Raw genomic sequence first — 19,780 nt, forward strand, 5'->3', positions numbered from 1 at the left:
CCCCCCCCCCCCCCCCCCCCCCCCCCCCCCGCAACTGCAAGTCCCTCCAGGACACGGGCTAAATCTGCTTATGTCTGTCCTGCTAACACCCAGCACAGTGCCTGACATCCTGTAGGTGCTAAGTCAATGTTTGAATGGAAAATGAGTCACTAGGAGAGCACTGTCAAAACGTTCTTCCCTTTGACTAGGAAAGATGATAAGAATTGCTTTCAAATATGTGATAAACTCTGAGTGGCACCACTTATTGTACTTCCATTTTTTCCTTGTAGTCTTGATGTTTAGTTCAGGGAACGTGCTGGAACAGAGAGATTCCCACCACTGCTACCTCCACTGCCTTCCTTTCCTCGCACCACCTGCCCTAAGACAGAAAAATGTAAATCCCTAGTACCTGGCAGATGCTCAGTTTATAATCTGAATTCCTAGCCCTGCTTGTGATGTTTATTCTGGATCAAATGATCTTATCTCAATGTTGACTTTGAGTAATAAGCCTGCAGAGTTTCTTGTATCAGTGAAATTCCTCCCTTCCCCGACTCCTCTATATTTCTTCTTTTGCATCTTGCTCTGATCCCAGTGTGGACATAAGGTAAGGTATCAGGTGGGTGCACCTCACAGGTCAGAGAGATGGCCAGGCATTTCTTTTGAGTGGAAGTTGACCCAAAGAGTGATGTGTTCATACTAGGAAAGCACACAGATCTCTGCCCAAGTGTCTACTACTTCTGCTATTTCTCAAATCTACCTAAAAAGTTCCCAAAGCCAAAATGTTTTCTATTTTCTATTAGATCCATTGTGTTTGTTTTGTTGTGTGTGATAACTCTGGGCTTGCATCACTAATAGCCCTCGATCCCTGTATGTTGGTTGGAACGACACTGCCTCACTTGTGTTAGGCTGTTAGCTTTAGAGGAGGTTATACCAGGTGATGGACGCACAGATGCTGCGTGTTCCTGAGGAGCTAGCCGTGTAACACGGATGTGCTTTGGGAATGGAGCCGCTGTTGGAAGGGGCTGCTGGCCATGGTGCTCCGCAGTCAGCAGGTATTTCTTGAGAGCCTGTTTGGCAAAGTTTATTGGTGGGCAGTGGCTCTGGCTCCTTTTTGACGACACGTTAAAAGCCAGGTTCTTTAGGATGACCTTCAAGACTTTGGTGAGCTATCCCAAATTTCCTTTCCCCATATTGTCTCTCAGTAGATGACCTCCTTGGACTATCAATTGTCGAAAGACTCCTTCACCGTGGTTAACTTCTAAAAAGAATTTATTTAAATCCTGCTATTGCACACTTTTAGGCAAGCCGCACAGAGTATGGGAAGCAACTCTCCCACAGCTCAGAGTGGGCATTTTGGGTTGTCCAACCTGCCTCGTGTCCAGTCTGCCTTGTGGCTTTCATTTTGAGGCTAGTATTTAAAACCAACATTTTCATTGCCTGTGGCATCTTCATGTGTATGGCGTGTCCCTCTCCATCACACAGGTTCCTCCTCATATCCCTGTGTCAGCTTTTTTGTAAGACTGTTTGAGGGCTCCCAACATCCCATGTTGGTTGTACTTTAAGTTAGAACGTTCTAAACATACCATCCAAATTTGGTGATAATCTCACCTACCATTTTCCTCTCCCTCCCCTCCAACTTTTCATTTTGGAAAAAGTTCAGATCTACAGCAACACTGAATAACTGGTACAGTGAGCACCCACATATCCTTCGCTAGATCCATCAGTCGTTAAGATTCTGCCACATTTACTTTCTCTTTCTTTACATGTGTTGTAGCAGTGATGCAATCTAATATACAATATATGTTCACACTCAATAATGCCGTCTATAGAGGTTTTCTTTTAATTCGGGATTCAATTACGGATCACACGTTGCCTTTAGTTGTGGTGTCTTTTAGTGGTCTTTAATCTAGAATAGTTTGTCCCCTTTTGCAGGGTGGCTGCTGGTGGTGTTTTGGAGGCTAAGGGAGGAGGGCACCCAGACAGGGACTGCCCTGGAGTGTCAGCTCCTTGTGAGACCTCCCTTTGGAACTGCAGCCGGACCAAGGGCGGGGAGACCATCAACACTGAAAGGGATAATGTTGTATATGATAAATAAGGGAAGTATTCAGGACATGTGTGTAGTTATTTGGTGGTAGGAAGCGTGAGTTCAGGAAGAGGGGGCAGGGCGAGGGAGAGAAGTCATGTTGAAGGAGGAAGCAGAGGATTTGGAACCCCAGATGGTGAGCTATATGGAATAAATTAAAATGCTCATGCCTGTTCTATGAGAACTTCATTCACCTTTTATGAATTTTTATTACTGCCCCAAAGGTTCGTTTCTATTTCTAGCCAATAATTCCAACAGTTTTACTTTAAAAAAAATTCAGTACCTTTACTTATTCATGGCAAAGATGGAGCAGACCCCTATTCCTCTTCTCCCTAGACTTAGGAAACCCTGGTGGATTGCTTTCCTGTGAGACCTGCAATTTCTTACTTATAAATAATTCATTTGAAGCTCAGGTGAAGTCTCTTGACTGTGAAAACTGGCAGCATTTGCATATGTGTGGGGAGGGGTCTTCTAATTTTCAGCAGCACATTTGATATCTAATAAAAACGATCTCAGAATTTTTAAAGACGATGTTAATAAGTCCTTAATGGCGCTGTGATTGGAGGTGGATATACATGTAGGACCTAGAAAGATGCCCGTGGTGTTTCTCGCGGTGACTGTGCTGTAAAACTTGTAGTGGTTGGCGTGGTGTCTCCCAGCCAAGCATCCTGCACCCGTGCTGGGAGAGCGCAGGCTGAGCTCCAGGGAGCAGCCGCGCTGGGTGCGTTTCACAGGAGCACAGAGCTCCTTCCATCTCCTGTTTTCCTTTTTCAAGGATTGGTTGTTCAACTCTTCTTTCGTTTCCAAGAAATGTAGCACAGTATCCTTCCAGTAAATTCCTCTTTTTTCTTAAGCTGGCTGGCCTTGTTTTATGTTCCTTGTAACCAAAAGAACTTGTTAACAAATACAGATATTTGGGTTGCTTGCAGTGTTTCGTTATTATTTGCAAAACTTCTGGGACTATCTCTGTATATTCATCCTTGTTCGTATCTCGTATTTCACATTTTTCTAGAAGTGGAATTTCTGGGTCAGGGGTCACCTGTTTCTGCTTCCCCTGGTGCATCCTGCCAGGTTGGTCTCCAGTAGGTTTGCTAGTTTACGTTCCTGCCGGCAGCTGTACGCACGTGCCTGTCTCCCTGCCTCTTCTGAAGGTGATTGTCACCACGTGTTTAATTTTTGCAAGGGTAACCATTGTGGGAACTTGCCTTTTTTCCCTGCTGCTAGGGAAACAGAATAATCTTTTCACATGCTTATTGGCCTTTTGGATTTCTTCTTTTGTGACTCTTTATATCTTTGCCCTTTTTTTAAAATTAGGTCTTCATCTTGTTTCCATTGATGTGTTACAATTCTTCATATTAAGGATTCTCTGGCAGATGTGGTAGGAAAATAATCTTTTTCCTAATTTATTTGCTTTTCAACTTTATTTACTGTGTTTTTGAAATTATATTTTTTTAAATTTGGAAATGGTCAAATTATTAAATCTTTTCTTTAAAGGAAGAGCTTTCTAAAGTGTTCTAGACAGGACTGAAATGTGTTGGCTGTCACCTTGTGGCGCATGTCTGGGTTGTGTGTTGGTAGTGAGATAATTGTGTATGCTTACTACAGGTTAGCTGTGGAATGAAGAGAAGTGTGTGGTTTGTACATTGCTTAATCAGTGCGTTTATCCCACATTTCCTGAGTGCCTGCTTTGCTGGTGGTGGCAGGGAGATGTGAGCATGCAGGAGTCAGCCCTGGTGGTGGTGGTGGTGGGCAGGGCAGAGCCAGGGGCACGGCCATCTTGATGGAGGAACAGGATTGCGCCAGCCTTTCCTGACCTGTCTGCCTCTCCCTCCCCTCCAGGACATTTTCACTCTAGCCTTGGGCTCGTTCGGTATTTGTTTTATTGGCCTCTTGTTGGGTACCATAAGCAAGCTCCGAAATCAAAAGTTTGAATTCTTTTTTATTTAACCATTTTGCCAGATGTTTCCTGTGGTTTGACAGATGTACCATTTACTCGAAAGTTACACTCCTGAGATTTTGAATGTTATGGACACTGTTGCTATAGACAATGATTCTGTCAGGGCAGGATTTGGAAGACAACTTGCACATCAGTTTTGGGTTGAAGATGTGTTTTTCCCCAGAACAGAAATGCTTGTCTTCATAATCTGCATTTATCTTCTCTGTTAATGGCTCTGATCTCTGGTTTGTGAAGACTACACCAGGTTGATCAGTTTATTCCGATGACATCACTGTGCCTCAGTGGGAGGTACTTTCTGAAAGCAGCTGGGCTCAGGTCATCTAGGTTTTGTTTGCAAAACTCACTTGGGTCGAAAAGAACCCAGGTTGTGGGCAGGTGAAAGTTTAAATTGGGCTGAAAATCTGACTGATGCTCCGCTTCTCTGGCCTCTTTGATGCTGGGATATGGTTGAGAAAGCTGCCGACTTGGCCCTTTTCTGCACCCACCGAAGGCCTTTCGAGGGGAACCAAGGATGGCTGTGGTACCCCTGGGTCCCAGGGCCTGCAGTCAGCATTTCTCTGCAGCCTGAGTCCTAACAGCAAAGAGCCTCTCACCGGGATTCTGCTGTGGGGGGGAAGCAGAAGGAAGTTGCTTCCTACAAAACACCAGTGAGGCTGCAATTGTGGCTGCAGCGGAGGACAGATGGGGATTTTTGACATTCCTTCTCCAAGGGGCCGGCTGCAAGGGTGCTGTGGAGTGGGGCATGCATTGTTCTGGCAGAGCTGGCTCCCTTCTGCAGCAGCCTTCCTCTCCTGTGTTTTGTTTAGCCTTATTTTAGAGTTTTATAAAAGCCTTATGTTATGGAAGATGGAGAAACAAAGAAAGAGGAAATCGCATGATATAATTCTGACAGCAGATCTATTTTCTCACAAAATGGAACTGTAATGATGCATGTCACGTTTTGGCAAGACACGGTCTGTAAATAAACCCTCCCTGGAGTTGCTAACCTATCCCGGGACCCGTAGGAAACTTTTCTTGCAGCGTGGGGGCAGGCAGGCCCTTACCTTGCAACTGTGCTTTCAGACGGGGACTTTTATTCTGACAGGCATTCTGCCTCTCCAGTTCTGTGCCTGGGACGGCTTGCCAAGTTTGTGAGGCCCAAGGCTTTCTTGTGGGAGGACGCTGGGCTGTCTTCATGCTCTTTGGCAATGATTAAAGTGAGGTTAGTACCAAAAACCCTTTCATTTTATTCCCTTATCCTTGCTTTTTCAAACCAGATGGCAACCCTGTATTTTCAGCTGTAATTAATTTAAACTATGAGGCAGCAAGTGCTGGGAGAGGTAGAGTTGATTTTGCTCAGAAGGGACAGCAGAGATTTTTCTCTCTCATCCCTCTCCCCTCACCAAAGGGCACCTTGTCCCAATCAGAGCCGTGCCACGGACAGTTTCTTCTGAGAGAGGACTGGAAGGAGAGAGAGAGCTGTTTGTGGGCTGGCCACTGAGGGCACGTGTGAGCTGGAAGGTTCATGCACACTAGTAATTGTTTCCTTAATGGGTTGGAAGTAACCAAGTTTCAGGTGATGGCTGACATGTTATTGCCAGGCTGGGCTATCATGTGACCGCCTCTGCACAATGCTGCAGAGTTTGAGTGGCTGCGGAGTCTCGGGGGGAGGACAGGTTGCTTTTGCTTCCTACTCAGTTCAGCTGCCAGGATCGCCTCCAAAAGGCGGTATGTTTTAGGTTGAACATTTATTCTTAAAGAAAATTACAAGGGAAACGAAAGCACTTGGCCACAATTGAAGTCTGGACGTTTTGACCTCAGCTATTTGACCACTTCCCTCCGTGGAAATTTTACTTGAGTCTCTCCTCTGTAAGTTGCCCTGGAGTGCAGGATCAGTTAGAGATTGAGTGATCCTCCACATTTAATGGAAAATGAATGCTTTTTGCTTAGTCTCTCAGTAACTTGTAAAATAACTCCCACTCTTTTTCTCCCCTCCTTGCTCCAAAATGAAGCTGAGGTTAAAATGGAGAGTGAAGTAATTGACTACTTGAGAGCCGGGTGTCCGGGTGCCTTCACCTGCCTGCCGAGATAGGTGCAACAGGGTTTTAGTTTCATCGTTTGAGAAACACATTTTCCGGGCATTATGGAGGAGTTGGCGATAGAAGGTCTGTTAACGATAATGTATGTGCGAGGCGCTTTGTAAAACTGTATGCTAATATTATACAAATGGTAGTTATTACTGTAATTAACATGAGCCATCCTCGGATGGAAGTAATTTTTAAAGTCCCATAGTGAGAAATGAGAACCACAAATATGTAGCTCGTGAGTCTCCACGATGCTCAGTGGTGATCACACCATTGTTGACTGCAGTCCCCATGTGTGCCTGAGTTTGCTGGACATAGTGAGCTGGGTGGTGGATGTTCTTTGTTTATTTAATTTTTATGTCAAAATGTTTACATTGTTCATGAGTGTTTCTCTCATGAACCACTGGGACTGTGTTTACAAAGATTTGCATTTGTTGTTGTTGTGGACCAGACCCATCCTTTTGGAAACCTTTTATTTTTCTCTAGTAGAGAGGAGCAAACGTGTAGTGAAAAATGCACCCTGTAGTTCCAACCTCCTTCAATACTAGTTTTTTGTTTGTGTGTTTGTTTGTTAAAATGTCTAAGGACTAAAAATTAAACATAGAATTACCGTATAGTCCAGCAAGTCCACTTATGAGAATATACCCCAAAGAATAGAAGAGATGTTTGCATGCCTGTATTCAAGGCAGCGTTCTTCACAGTGGCCAAAAGGTGGAAACAACCGAAGTGTCTGTCACCAGATGAATGGATAAACAACTTGGGCTTTATCCACACAGTGGAATACTACTTGGCCTTAAAAAGGAAGGACATCCTGACACATACTACAACAGGGATGAACCTTGAAGACATTATGCTAAGTGAAATATGCTAGTCACAAAAGGACAATAGAGTCTGATTCCGCTTATATGAGGAGTCAGATTCATAGAGGCAGGTAGTAGAATGGTAGTTGCCAGGCAATGGGGGGGATTGGTAGTTAGTGTTTAAAGGGGACAGAGTCTCAGTTTGGGAAGATTAAAAAGTTCTGGAGATGGATGGTGGTGAGGGTTGCACAACAATGTGAATGTATTTAATGCCACTGAATATAATTAAAAATGATTAAAATGGTGAATTTTATGTTATGTGCATTTTACCACAGTAAAAACATTTTAAAAACCTTCTGAGGACTAATAGTTAACTTCTGTTCACTTGAATTAACAATAATGCGTGTTATGATGTGTTAAGCTGTTGTATTCTGTACTCTGCTGGGATGAGCAATGTGTAAAGAGGTAAGCAATTTGGAGCACAGAAGTTCCGCTCTCTGAGAATATATTTGGTGCCTAATAATAGAGAGTTGCAGTGTGACGACTCTTGGGGGTGGTAATTTTAATTTAATGGGTAGTTAAGATTAACCATTGCCATTTGGTTTTGAAAGTCCTCATGAAAAGGAAAGGGTTCTGTGACTTGGGGCTTTGGGGGATGGTAGTCCTCTGGATTATCAGAAGCCACTTTTTTTTATCCCCCCCCCCCCCCCCCCCCGGAAGCTTAGCCCTGAACTAACATCTGCCAATCTTATTTTTTTTCTGAGGAAGACTGGCCCTGAGCTAACGTCCATGCCCATCTTCCTCTTCTTTATATGTGGGATACCTGCCACAGCATGGCGTGCCAAGCGGTGCCATGTCCACACTTGGGATCCGAACCGGTGAATCCCGGGCCTGCGAAGCAGAATGTGTGCACTTAACCGCTGTGCCACGAGGCCGGCCCCGGAAGCCACTTTTAGAATCTTCAACTCAGGAGTTTGGAAAAATATGCCAGTTGAGTGTTGAATGCAACCATCAGGTTGCCCTGGGTTTCTTTTTCTCCCTTCTTTTCAGGGTTTCAGGGTTCCAGGTTTCAGGTTGAATATGGTGTTAATAGCCAGGAGATTGCTCTTAGATTTAGTGATGTTACAGCACAGCTAAGCAGACTATTCAGGGAAAGTCAGTGCTGAATTCCACGAAGAGTTGGAAAATGAGAATATTTGTAAAGAAATGCAATTTTATAACTCAGAGGAAAATGAAGTAGGCCATCAATTTTCTTTTTCAGGTCCCTTGGGATCTTTGCTGTAAGAATAGAGATGGATTGGTGATTTGCCTATCACTTGTCCATATAGTGGTGGCCTTTGTAAGCACCTGAGGGTCCTCAAAATAATCTCTAACTAATTTAAATTTTGTTCCTATGTTAAAAAAAAATAGCTTAGCCAACCTTTTCTTCTAGATTTTGGAAAGATGGAGTTCAGCTTGGAGTGCCTGGTTGCTCAGAGGGGAATTAATGTATTAAATGCTTAGAATTAATGCACTACGTAATCTACTCCCAGATGGAAGGTCCTTTAGGTCCTCTCATAATTTTATAATCAATAATAATTTAATAATAGTAATAAATATTTTAAAGAATATTTGGTAGACGCCTCAGTATCTTTTATTAGATGAGCATTTAATCACTTTTTTTTTTTTTTGAGGCAGATTAGCCCTGAGCTAACATCCGCCACCCATCCTCCTTTTTTTGCTAAGGAAGATTAGTCCTGAGCTAACATCCGTGCTCATCTCCCTCTACTTTATATGTGGGATGCTCCCACAGCATGGCTTGACAAGCGGTGCGTAGGTCCGCACCTGGGATCCGAACCGGTGAATCCCGGCTGCCCAAGCGGAACGTGCGAAATTAACCACTGCGCCATCGGGCTGGCCCCCATTTAATCACTTTATATACTCAATACTTAAATTTTCAAAGTTTTTAGTATAGTCATATAGTTAACTCAGTAATGTAATTTTGCCCATGAAGTTTCTGATGTCAGTCAGGGTAGGTGGGTGATTTTAAAGGAAAAACTGGCTTTCATAATTTTTGTTTAATGTTGAATAAATGTATTGAATTAGAGGTTATCCTCATACCAAGCAGTCTGCGAGATAATTTGGCGCTGGTTACCGTCACATCGCGACTAGACACTCGGAGGGCGGCTTGTGTTCAGGTGGAGGAATGTGGTTGTGTAGGTGCGTGTACGGGAAGGGGGGTTGCAACAAACCAGTAGTGCCGGACGGAAGTTTGATAGTCTGTCTCTGACGTGCATGCACATATGCTGCAGATATGAGTAGGAGTTCATGTACAGCTCTCTTTAGCCAATATGAGCTGAATTCAAAGAGGGAAAAGTAGGAGGGTTTTAGGTGACCACACGCTTACTATGTGACACGGCTGCTGAAGTAACTTGGCATCGTGGGTGGTGCTGTGACAAGTGTGGTTCTAGATGACTGCCGGGCTTGGAATAATCCTGATTTCTAGTGTCCTAGTCTGTTGACCATAGTTCGTTCTTAGTCGACCTTCTGCCCTGACCTTTGGTTCAGAAAGAAGGCAGTGATCTTCCCCTGTGTGCTCTGTTCTTTAGGTGACATCTGGATATTATGGGTTGCACGCTTACAGATGGATGCTAACTTGGAGAGCGTGCAGAGCTGGGTGACAGCAGGGTAAGGGGTCTGCTATTAGGATAATTTGGAGGGGTCCTTGTTTGGTGGAGAGAATTCTGGGTGTGGCAGGGAAGAGGAAGTGACTTAACTGAGTTTTTCAAAGGGCAGACCTTTGACCGAAGAATCATAGTGGAAAGCAGATTTCATTCATTACGAGGAAGAACGTTTTATGGAAGTTTTTCAATAGCTGAGTGAATTGTCTAAAGAGGAAGTCAGCGCCCACCCCTGGAAGTGTGCCACAGGTAGCTGCTCAGCAGTCTTTAGGGACGCTGCCATTCCACATCCCTCTCGTTGTGTCACGGCCATTTCACCGTGCAGCTCTCTTCCCCTGAGTAGGAGAAAGCACCCGGTCTTTTCCCTAAACTATTTTATAATGTTTTCCAGTGATTTGCTGCAAAATGTGGAATAACAGCTAAGTGTGAGCCTTCAGAAGAATTTGAATAGAGTTTGGAAAGATGGCGTGGTACAGCCCAGAAGAATGAGGGTGGAAGAGACGGTCGAAGGTGTTTTCAGACTGTTGCTTTCTGGTGGGTTTGCGATGGCTGGAGTTGCTTGTCCCCTGAGCCAGAGGCTCTCTGGCTGCCCAGCGTTCTGAGCCCCTTGGTCTTATTCAAGCCAGTTGCTGCTGGTTTTTCTAAGGAATTCATCTGCTTTTTGGTTGGCTCATTCATAAATTAGTTATTGTGTGCCCGGCACTGCTCTGGACACCAATTTATGGAAACTTCTGAGCAGTGCGGTATGCATACTGTCCCTGTTTGCTTCCCTCCAGGAGCATCTAGAAGGAACCTGTGGTCTCTCGGGTTGGTGATGAGTCTTGGGTTAGTGGATGGCTAAGAAATAGGTGCTTCCGTCCTTGCCTTCTGGACGAGGGTCTAAAGCAGCAGGCCCCACTCTCTGCTTTCCAGCACAAGCAAGGCTTTGCCAGTGGGGTGTAGAAGCAGATTGAGGGTGTGGGGGCAGGAGGCAGCGGGGAGAACTGAGCTTCTGGTCGACCTCGGCAAAGCCTCTGCAGACATGGTCCATTTACAAGCCGGCTCTGGACAGTCTCATGGGCAAAGGCCTTCCCCTCCCCCTTTCTCTAACCCTGACCCCAGCCGTCTGGTCTCAAGGATCCCTAACTGAGGACAGCAAAGCGAAATAGCGCCGTGTTGATGCCTCTTGCTCTGCAGAGATGAGCTTTCCTGGTTCTTGTCCACCTCAGACTTGTAGCTGAGTTACGGAAGGAAAGACATATGTTTTCCATCCCTTCTCTGGTACAAGGACTCTGTTTAATGCCAAAAATATGATGGTGGTTCTATTTTTTTAATATTCATTGAGAGAATACGTAGTGACAAAACGACTACAAATTTAGTAGCAGGAGGAGTTTTAAATTAATTTATATTTTATTAATCTCAGCTACACCTCTATTCATTTAGAACTCTTCGAGTGTGCACCTGCGGGGCACGTGATCTGTGCGGTCCAGGAGCAGTGCTGGGGTGCCCATGGATCGGCCCCGTCTGTCCTAAGTCCTGGGGGTGGCCTGCAGGTGGAGGCCACTGCTCTCCACATAGGGAGCTGCTCACATAGGGGCAGACAAGATGCTTTACCGGTCATATTCTCAGGGTTGACCTCTTTTCTCAAACTTTAGTTTTTCTTCGTCTCAGCTAATGATGGAAAACATGTACAGACAGTTCTGGTCAGAGAAAACTAGTACCTTATGTACAAAGACTAGAGCTCTTCAGAGAGGTGACTGAGTTCCCTGGCTGTAGGCTGTGAGAGCTCTGCTCTGCTGGCTGGCCATGTGGTGAGTCTTGCCTCTCGATGGCAATAGGTCTAGAAAGCCCTTACTTTCCCCAGCAAGTGAGATCTGAATTCTGGAATTGGAGATGGGAAAGCTGCAGTGCTAGGCCTGCACTCACTCAGAATTCTTACTTTCCACATCCTTCTAGCGAACCTATTGGCCTGGCTTTCTGGCCCACTGTGAGGAGAAGAGAAAGATGAGGGCCACCAGCAGTGCGAGGCACACTTACTCCAGAAATGACCTGATAACCAGGGAGGAAACTGAACACGGCAAGGAGCTGAGCCACGAGGGCAAGCATCTGAGAGGACCTGTGCAGAGCACGCAGGCCTGTTGTGGAGGCTCCTGCTTCACATCTGAAAACAGTGCTTATAATAAAGACCTGGGGTCCCCAAGAAAGGAAAGAACTAATTTGCGGGATGTTTCAGACGGGTTTCTAACTAGACCAGTTTTAGAATATTTTCATCTTAAAGCGTACGTTTTGGTTACCTGGAAGCTTCAGTTAAGTGGCTGCGATGGGGGAGTGCACTAGCTAGCTCCAGGTGAGGCCAGTCAGGTTTCCTGGGTGCCCCTGCGTCCCTCACGCAGATCTGCACAGTAATTGTGTTGAGGAAAGGAGAGGCCCACTCTCCCCTGGGGCTCCTTCCAGTCCTGGCAAGAAGGGCAGGCGTGGGGAGAACACATCATCACACAAAACGCTAATTAGGGCTGAACTGCGGGGGCGCGGAGGGGAGTCAGGGACTCCTGAAGGCTGGAGACTCTAAGGAGGTGTTGGTTAGTCTGGAAACCCTTGACTCAGTTAGGGAGAGAGTCCCATCAGTCAGCAGATGTCTCAGATTTCCTCTTCACTACCCAGTATTGCTGACTTTCCCTCCTGCCCACCCCGGAAATGCGCTCTTTCTGAAACCCTCACAGGCTGTTTCAGAGAAGAGGAAAGGCTGGCCTGACTGGAGTCCCTGTCCCACCACCTCCCAGCCGTGTCACCCTGGGAGAGCGCTCCGCCTCCCACCTCCTGTTCTGGCCACGCCCCGTGGGAATGGTGGTGGGCACGACAGAGGGGTGGCACAAGCATTGACTGAGAGAAGGTGGGCGGGCCTCACAGCTGGCCAGTGGTCTCCGGGTGTTGGTTATCGATGGGCCCTTCAGTGCAGGAATAATGAAGAGATCTGCTGGCTCATTCATTCTTTCATCCATCCAGATGTTCCTGAGCCAAAAGGTTGTGGATTATAAGTTGGCTGACAAGCTTCTTCCTTCTTGTATGTAGGGGCAGGTGGGAGTGTCTTTTCCTGGCTTCCTGAATTGTACTAGGGGGTGAAGTCAGGGGCAGCTGGTCCGCTAGCTTCTCATTAGCAGGCCTGGCCTCACACGCTGGTCTCAGCTCATGTTGCCATCTCTTGGTGCTTATTAAATATGCCTCATGGTGACAGGAGTGCACACAGGATACCTGAGGTCCAGTGGATCTTATGGACCTCTTTGAAAATGTACAGAGGAGCTTTAAAACATTTTTTTGGGGGGGGATTAATTATAGATAAAGCATAAAAAAATATGGGTATGGAGAACATCTAAAGAAGTATAAAGCAGTGGAGGAGGGAAAGGCTATGGAAATTGTGTCAGTCTCCTGGGGCTCCTGTGACAAAGTGCCACAGACGGGGCGGCTCACACAACAGAAATGTATTGTCTCTCAGTCTGGAGGCTGGAGTCCGCGATCAGGGTGCCGGCAGGGTTGGTCCTGCCGAGGGCCATGAGGAAGTCTGTCCCAGGCCTCCTTACTAACTCCTGGGAGCAGTGGGCGTTCCTGGGCTTGTCGATGGCCTTCTCTCTCTGCACATCACCTTGCCTCTGCACGTGTCGCTCACTTTGTCCAAATCTCCTCTTTTTATAAGGACCCCAGTCATATTGGGTTAGGGCCTATAACTTGATTATCTGCAAGGACTATTTCCAAATAAGGTCACATTTACAGGTACTGGGGTTAGCTCTGCAACGTCTTTTGGTGGAGACACAATTCAACCCATAACAAATTAAGAATAATTCACAGAATAGGAGAATAGTCAATAAATGTCTGAAAAGATGCTCAGCTGTGCTGGTAACTGAAGAAATGCAAATTAAAATAACAAGGAGGAGTGATTCCACACCATGAGAGTGGCAGATGCCCACAGGCTGCCTGGACCAGATGTCATGGAGGACGCACGCGGGCAGGAGCGGGGATGCGCAGCTGGCAGAGGGAGCGCAGAGGGGACAACCACGTCGGAAAGGGTTTTGGCAGCATCTGTTGAAGTTGAAGGTGGGGAGCTCTACAGCCCAGCAGTCACTTCTAGATGCCTACCTGAGAGACACTCAGGAACCCTGCACCCAGGCACGAGGAGACATGGGCAAGGAGAGAAACCCTGTGGGGTCATTTATAATAAGGAAAAACCAGAGATTGTCCAGAGGCCAGACAGGACAGGAACAGATGGCTCAGCTATGGTGTAGTCCTATGAAGGAGTGCTATACAGCAGGGAAATCACTGAATAAACTACATCTCTGTCGGAACACGGGTGGGCCTCAGCACCACGTGGGGAAAGCAGGGCTGTAAAGCAGCGCATGCAGTGTGACGCCGTGATGTGAGTTGAAGACCTGCTACACATCGTTTACAGAAATATTCGTGTGTGATTGGAAGGGAGGAGTCCCAAATGCACAACAGCAGCATGAAGAGTGCGGTGGGCCTGGGGTGTGAAGGGGGCGCTTCACCTGTGTCTGCCTCGTTCTGCCGCCTCGATCGCTGCCATGCTTCCTTGAAGAGGAAGGAAGAGGTCTGAAGCGAGTACGACGGTGCGGCTCCATCTGTCAGTTCTGGTGGCTGGCACACAGGTCTGAGTTTCTCTGCCTCCTCCCTCTCCCTCCCTCTCTCTCCCTCTCTCTCCCTCCTTCTCTTTCTCTCTCTGTCTCTCCCTGTCTTTGTCTCTCTGGAAAGGTGACAAAGAAAGGCTTCAGAGCCATAAATTAGCATCCGTGTACTGTACTGGTTTTGCAACCTTAGATAAGTTACTCAACCTCTCTGAGCCTCAGTTTACTCGTCTATAAAATGGGGATGACGACACTTAGTCTGCAGCGTTGTGCCGGATATAATAAGGTAGTGAGGTCCAGCCTATGATCTGGCATGTGGCATTCAATAAATGATAGTGTATGATAACAAAGATAATTAAGGTAAGTAATCACTTAGGGGGATTCTCCAACTTTTAATGCGCTGGACTTTTGGACCCTCCTTTCTAAGGGCAACATGGCAGTGGTATATGCTTCTCACACCAGAATTGCAGGTCACCAGTGTCACGTGATAATGAGTTCCGTGTAATGGGTTTCTGAAATCTGAACCAGCAGAAAGGGGATGCTCCCTTTGTGGGGAGTTAATGGGGGAACTGTGACGTGGTGGACAGATGTGGTGGCAATGTAATTAGTCACTGTGGTGTCCTTCACACCCAGGCTGGGTTCCCTTGAGCCTGTGATGATGTCGGGCTGTGGCCTTTTCCTTGTTTATTAAGTGATGCTAAGCGATGATAGTTGTCACATGCAACACCGTCTTCCCCCACAGTTAAAGGTGAAGAGGCTCTGCCCCCAATTCACTGCTGACCAGGATGGGCTTGTCATCGAAGCAGAGAGCCCCTGGCTGTTCTGTTTTTGGGATGCTCTGAATGCCAACTTTTCCCAACTTTTTCTTGCCTGTGACACATAACTTACATTTTGTACCCCGGAGGGTGTCTCTGCCTCACCTCCCACCACCTGCTCACGCAGACACCTTCCTCTGCTCCGCAGTGCCCTGCTGGTGGCGTCACCACCCCCTCCACTTCCCGTCTAAAATTGGTACCAAGGGGTGACGAGACTTGACCAGGATGTCGTGGGGACACACCCAAGTGCCTTCTTGCTTGGTCAGGAAGCAGTGAATTATCCTGCTCATGAGGAGAAACAAGACGGGGGCGATGTGAGCGTCCCTGTGCGTGTGGGGTTTGGACAACGAGGGGACGGATGTTTACAAGTTGGGGAGGAAAACAAAGGATGGGTAAGGTAGTTAAAGAGAGAAGACATTTCACGACTATTTATGCCCCATGTTTAAATGCTCCCTAAATTCTGCTTTTTCACGGAAGAGCCTTTCCTGCTGGGAATTTCCTCTGAAATTTCCTCAATTCCCTTTTCATTCATCACAGATGCTGTTAACTGGACTCACACATAATATACGTACTTTAGTAATTCACTTAATTGTTAAAACATCCGCTATGTGCTCCATCTTGTGCCAAGCGCTGGGGAGGGGGCAGAGCGTGGAGGGCATGGGGCCAGCTGGGGAGGCTGGACATGGCCCTGGGGACGCTCCACGAAGCTGGCTGATTAAGGAGGTAAGGCAGACGCAGCTAGCTGGCGGTGTGTTGAGTGGCTGGTCCATCCACCCACATGCAGTTCCAGCCCTTTCCCCCATCCCTGCATTTTGGGGGATTAGGGAAGGCCTTCCGGAAGCTTGGGGAGGAGCCGGGAGGTCCTGAAGAGCCATCTTGGGGGCCCAGTGTGTCTGTGGTTGGCCTCCAGCCTCCATCTCATCTCAGGCAAAGCATTTGTTTCCTCCACCCCAGTCCTCTTTCACGTAACCCTGGGATGGTGCCGCCTACCCATCCACATCATAAACCTGAGGACCCAGGAAGCAGTGGCTGCAGGGGTGCTTTTTGTCTTTAATTTTAAAAAGTTTATTTAATTGTGGTAAAGTACACGTGACGTACAACGTACCATTTTAGCTGTTGTTAAGTGTTCAGTTCAATGGCATTAAGTACAAGTCTCTGAGGAAGCTTTTTAAAATTGAAGATGCTTTAGCAACTTTATTATCATCGGTGTTGAACTGTGAAGGCTTGTCGCTATCCTGGAGGTCCCCAGCTGCAAATGCTTCTGTTAAGGAATGAAACGGGAGTAGCAGGGGCACTGAGCTAGAGAGAGGGCTCTGGCATCCTTCAGGGCCACTGCCACCTCAGGGACTCCACGTATTACAGAGCCTGGGCCCGGGGCAGGGGAGACATGGGGCTGAACTGGTCCTGGCCTCGTTCACTTGGGCTGGGGTGCCTTTGCAGAGACTGTGGCCAGGTGCATGCGGTACGGGGCCCTCGGGGGCCCCAGAGTATTTCCTCGAAAGCATTAGCGACAATGGCTGCTGCCTGTACCGCTCCCCTGCTGGAAGAAGGCAGACTCACGTCGGGTAGGTGTAGCCGTCAGCAGTTTGGTTAGGCCCGAGGATGTCACGTCATCCCTTCCCCAGGGTTTGCTTTTAACTCTGAGCCCCTGTGTGTTGAAGGGCGAGAAAGTCTTATTTAATGAGAATACAAGTGGATGCAGCACACTTTTGTCAGGTGATGGAGTCTGACACAGTTTCACTGCTTGGAGTCTGGTTCACTTCTTCCCAGATGCTGTAGACGGTTCTGTCTCTCAGCTCAGCGGGTGGAGTGGTAGCCTGTGGCATCTGTCCCCGGAACACTTTGTCCTGGAGGAAGGTGTAAGAGGCGTCTTCTATTTTCCCACCGTTTTACTTTTGTGTCGCCTTGTCCTGAAACAGCCGGTGGCGGAAAGGCCCGCCCAGGATGCGTGTGAGATCCTGGGGAGGCCCGGGTGCTGCTGAGCCTCGGTGTCGACAGTTGGTCCTCGGTGTCGAGATACCATGAGCCCCCTAGACGCGAGCGGGACTGCAGCTGGGTCTTCTGAGTAGACTTCGTCTTTAACGAGAACGCAGGCGACTTCCGTGTCCCAGGCAGGAAGCGTGTGGTTTGGGTCTGCTGTCCGTGAGAGCACATGATGCTCTGGGAAGCAGCGGAGCCTGGGTATGATTCACTGGGGGTGGGATGTGGAAAACAATGTCTGTCTTTAAGCTCCGGGAACCAGGAAAATGAGCTGGAAATGTGAGTAATGTATAATTTTACTAAAATTAACCAGCGAGTTCTTCAGATGTTTTTCTGTGTTTCTCGGTGTCTTTGATCTGTGATGCCTCGCTGCGTCATGTTTGCTGTGACCATTTTCCTAGTTAGTGTCCCCAGAGGTCCTCTTCCCCTGCTCCCTGCGTGGGTTGGTACAGAGCAGGGCTCGGGAGCACAGGCGGTGGCTGTGGGTGTGGCCCTGCCCATCATTGCCTCTGCCCTGTCAGCCAGGTGACTGCGGTCACTCACCACCCTCTTTGGGCATCCCTTTCCCCTGGAAAGGAGTTTACTAATCCCTGGGCCTCGGTGTTGGCTGTCCAGGGGCTCAGCTGAGTTAGTAACACGTGACTGTGCTTTGCCGCTATTGGTGTGCCACCTAGACTCAAGATGCGAGGTGCTGTCTGTGTGCTGGTGACTTTGACGTTGGATGGGGACAGATACCGCCTGGGCTTTAGGCTGCTCCTTCCTCCCACTGGGAGTGCTTCTGCATCCTCCGACTCCCTCAGGCTCTGCCAGGTTCTCTGGCGTGTGCTGCCTCCCCTCGTGCTGGAGCCGGCACCTGGGAGCCTGAGCCTGTAGCCCTACGGCAGGCCGTGTGTTACTTTCTGTAACCTTCACAAAATAGGGGCTCAGTTGACATCCGCTGCATAAACTGGAGTCTGAACTGGACAGCGGCAGATTCTGACTGAGGAGCTTGTCAATGGGTTCCCTGAATTTGCATGGTTCCTTAGTGACCTTTAAAACCTCATTCTGGGGGGAGATAAGGGGGAGGAGATTTGTCAGGGAAGCAACTGACATAGCTTGTCAAACATTACCTTTCATTTTATCCAAATTTAGGAGAAAACCTGATACTGAAGATGAGTCGTATGAGTGAGAATGTCATCTCTTCCTACACTGATAAATTGTATACTTAGCAATAAATGTCCATTTAGGTAAAAGCCAGTTTATCTCGGATTTGATTGGCCCCAAATCCAGCAAGTGGAGCGTCCGCACTTCTATACTGGGCTGATATCGGTGTTTGGATCCCAGCCCCTGAGGCATTCATTGTCAAGGCCTATAATGTCTTCTGAATCATCACAGGAAGATCACATTATGGACAGGCTGGTTTCCAAATTAAGTGCATTATTTTTTATTTTTGGGTATTGTAATTCTTTGAAAATGGCCAGGATAATTGTGGCATGTATGTAACATATCACCTAGACTGTTTGACCAGAACGTTCTCTTCCATGATTATCTTCCTGGGCTGAAAATTTACTCTCTAATTGCCTGTAAGTCATTCTGTATAGTCAACCAGAGAATGAAAGGGGGGAGACACCCATAACTTGAAAGCTGTGCCTTCTGCAGTTAGTTACCCTGTGATCCATAAGCTGAGCTTGGAGCTGATTTGGTCCCACTGAAGTTCACCCATCACCTGCACGGAGCTGGCCCGCTGTCTATGTTTGTATAACGTTCAGCCCTCATTTCAGCCCTCTGAGGTGGATTGCACACAGCCACGCGGTAGACGAGGGCACCAGGCTCAGTGGCCTGCCCTGGAGGCGGTGCGGCAGAACCACGGCCTGCACTGGGGGCTTGCAAGACTTGACACACCTCGGGTCTTTCCACTGAGCCCCTAGCGGCGTATTGATTGTGGCACATCACCACCTGGAGGGTGTGAACGCCCCTCCAACTGACTCTCGGCTCTTCACCTCTCCACCTGTTCTGCCCTTCCATGGTTCCACGTCCACGGTGCCTGCCTTTCCTTGTTCGGTCTTCCATGTACTGTCTCTCTTCACTCAGTCACATCACTGTGGGCCTGCCATGCTGGGCAGTGTGCTAGGCACCGAGGGTGCTGATGAGCAGGGCTCTGTGCACTCTCAGAAGCCCCGGGGCGGGGAGAGGGCATAGATGAAGAACTCGTTGACAGTGCTGTGATGGTTTGCATGGGGTGCTGTGGGATCAGAGCACAGCCCGTAATGCTGCAGCCACAGTTGGCAGTGGGGGTGTATGTGTGTGTAGCAGGAACAGAGGCATAAAGTGGTGCATCTGATCTGAGGAGAGGCAAGTAAGTAGACTGTTGTATCTACAGAGCCCAGTGTTTAGGGGCGTGGAGGCAGGGATGAGGGCAGGAGGGTGGATGGGGCTGGAGTGGGAAGGGCCTAGGAAGCCAATGAGGATGGTGCTGAGCTGCTGAAAATTATAACTGAGGGTTTGATGTGGTTGGGTCTGCTTTATAAAACAGATCGTGCTGAAATGAATACAAGTGAAACAGGAAATCTGAATAAGATCAGCGGATCATCTCAGTGTCAACAGTCTGGTGGTGCTATATTATACTGTAGTTTTATAAGATGTTGCCATTGGGGGAAACTGGGTGAGGGGTACCCAGGATCTTTTTGTATTATTTCCCCTTTTTTGGTGAGGAAGAGTGGCCCTGAGCTAACATCTGTGCTGCCACAAGCATGGGTTGATGAGTGGTGTATAGGTCGGCACTCAGGATCCAAACCCACAAACCCTGGGCCACCAAAGTGGAGCACATGAACTTAATCACTATGCCACCAGGCCAGCC

General features: G+C 47.8%; 1 protein-coding gene across 7 annotated transcripts in view; it reads left to right on the top strand.

Moving 5' to 3' along the window:
- Nucleotides 1-19,780, top strand: part of VGLL4 (vestigial like family member 4) — a 142,396-nt gene that overhangs the window by 113,357 nt on the left and 9,259 nt on the right. Inside the window, exon 1 of one of the 7 annotated variants that reach the window (XM_046641529.1) lies at nt 17,102-17,223. The exons of the other annotated variants lie outside the window; for them this stretch is intronic. Within the exon in view, the coding sequence (XP_046497485.1) occupies nt 17,117-17,223 (107 nt within the window). The 5' untranslated portion in view covers nt 17,102-17,116. Of the gene's footprint in view, nt 1-17,101; nt 17,224-19,780 lie in introns of those variants that run through there. 7 annotated transcript variants of the gene reach the window in all.

The sequence above is a fragment of the Equus quagga genome, chromosome 1 (assembly GCF_021613505.1).
Source record: "Equus quagga isolate Etosha38 chromosome 1, UCLA_HA_Equagga_1.0, whole genome shotgun sequence".
NCBI classification, from domain to species: Eukaryota; Metazoa; Chordata; class Mammalia; order Perissodactyla; family Equidae; genus Equus; species Equus quagga.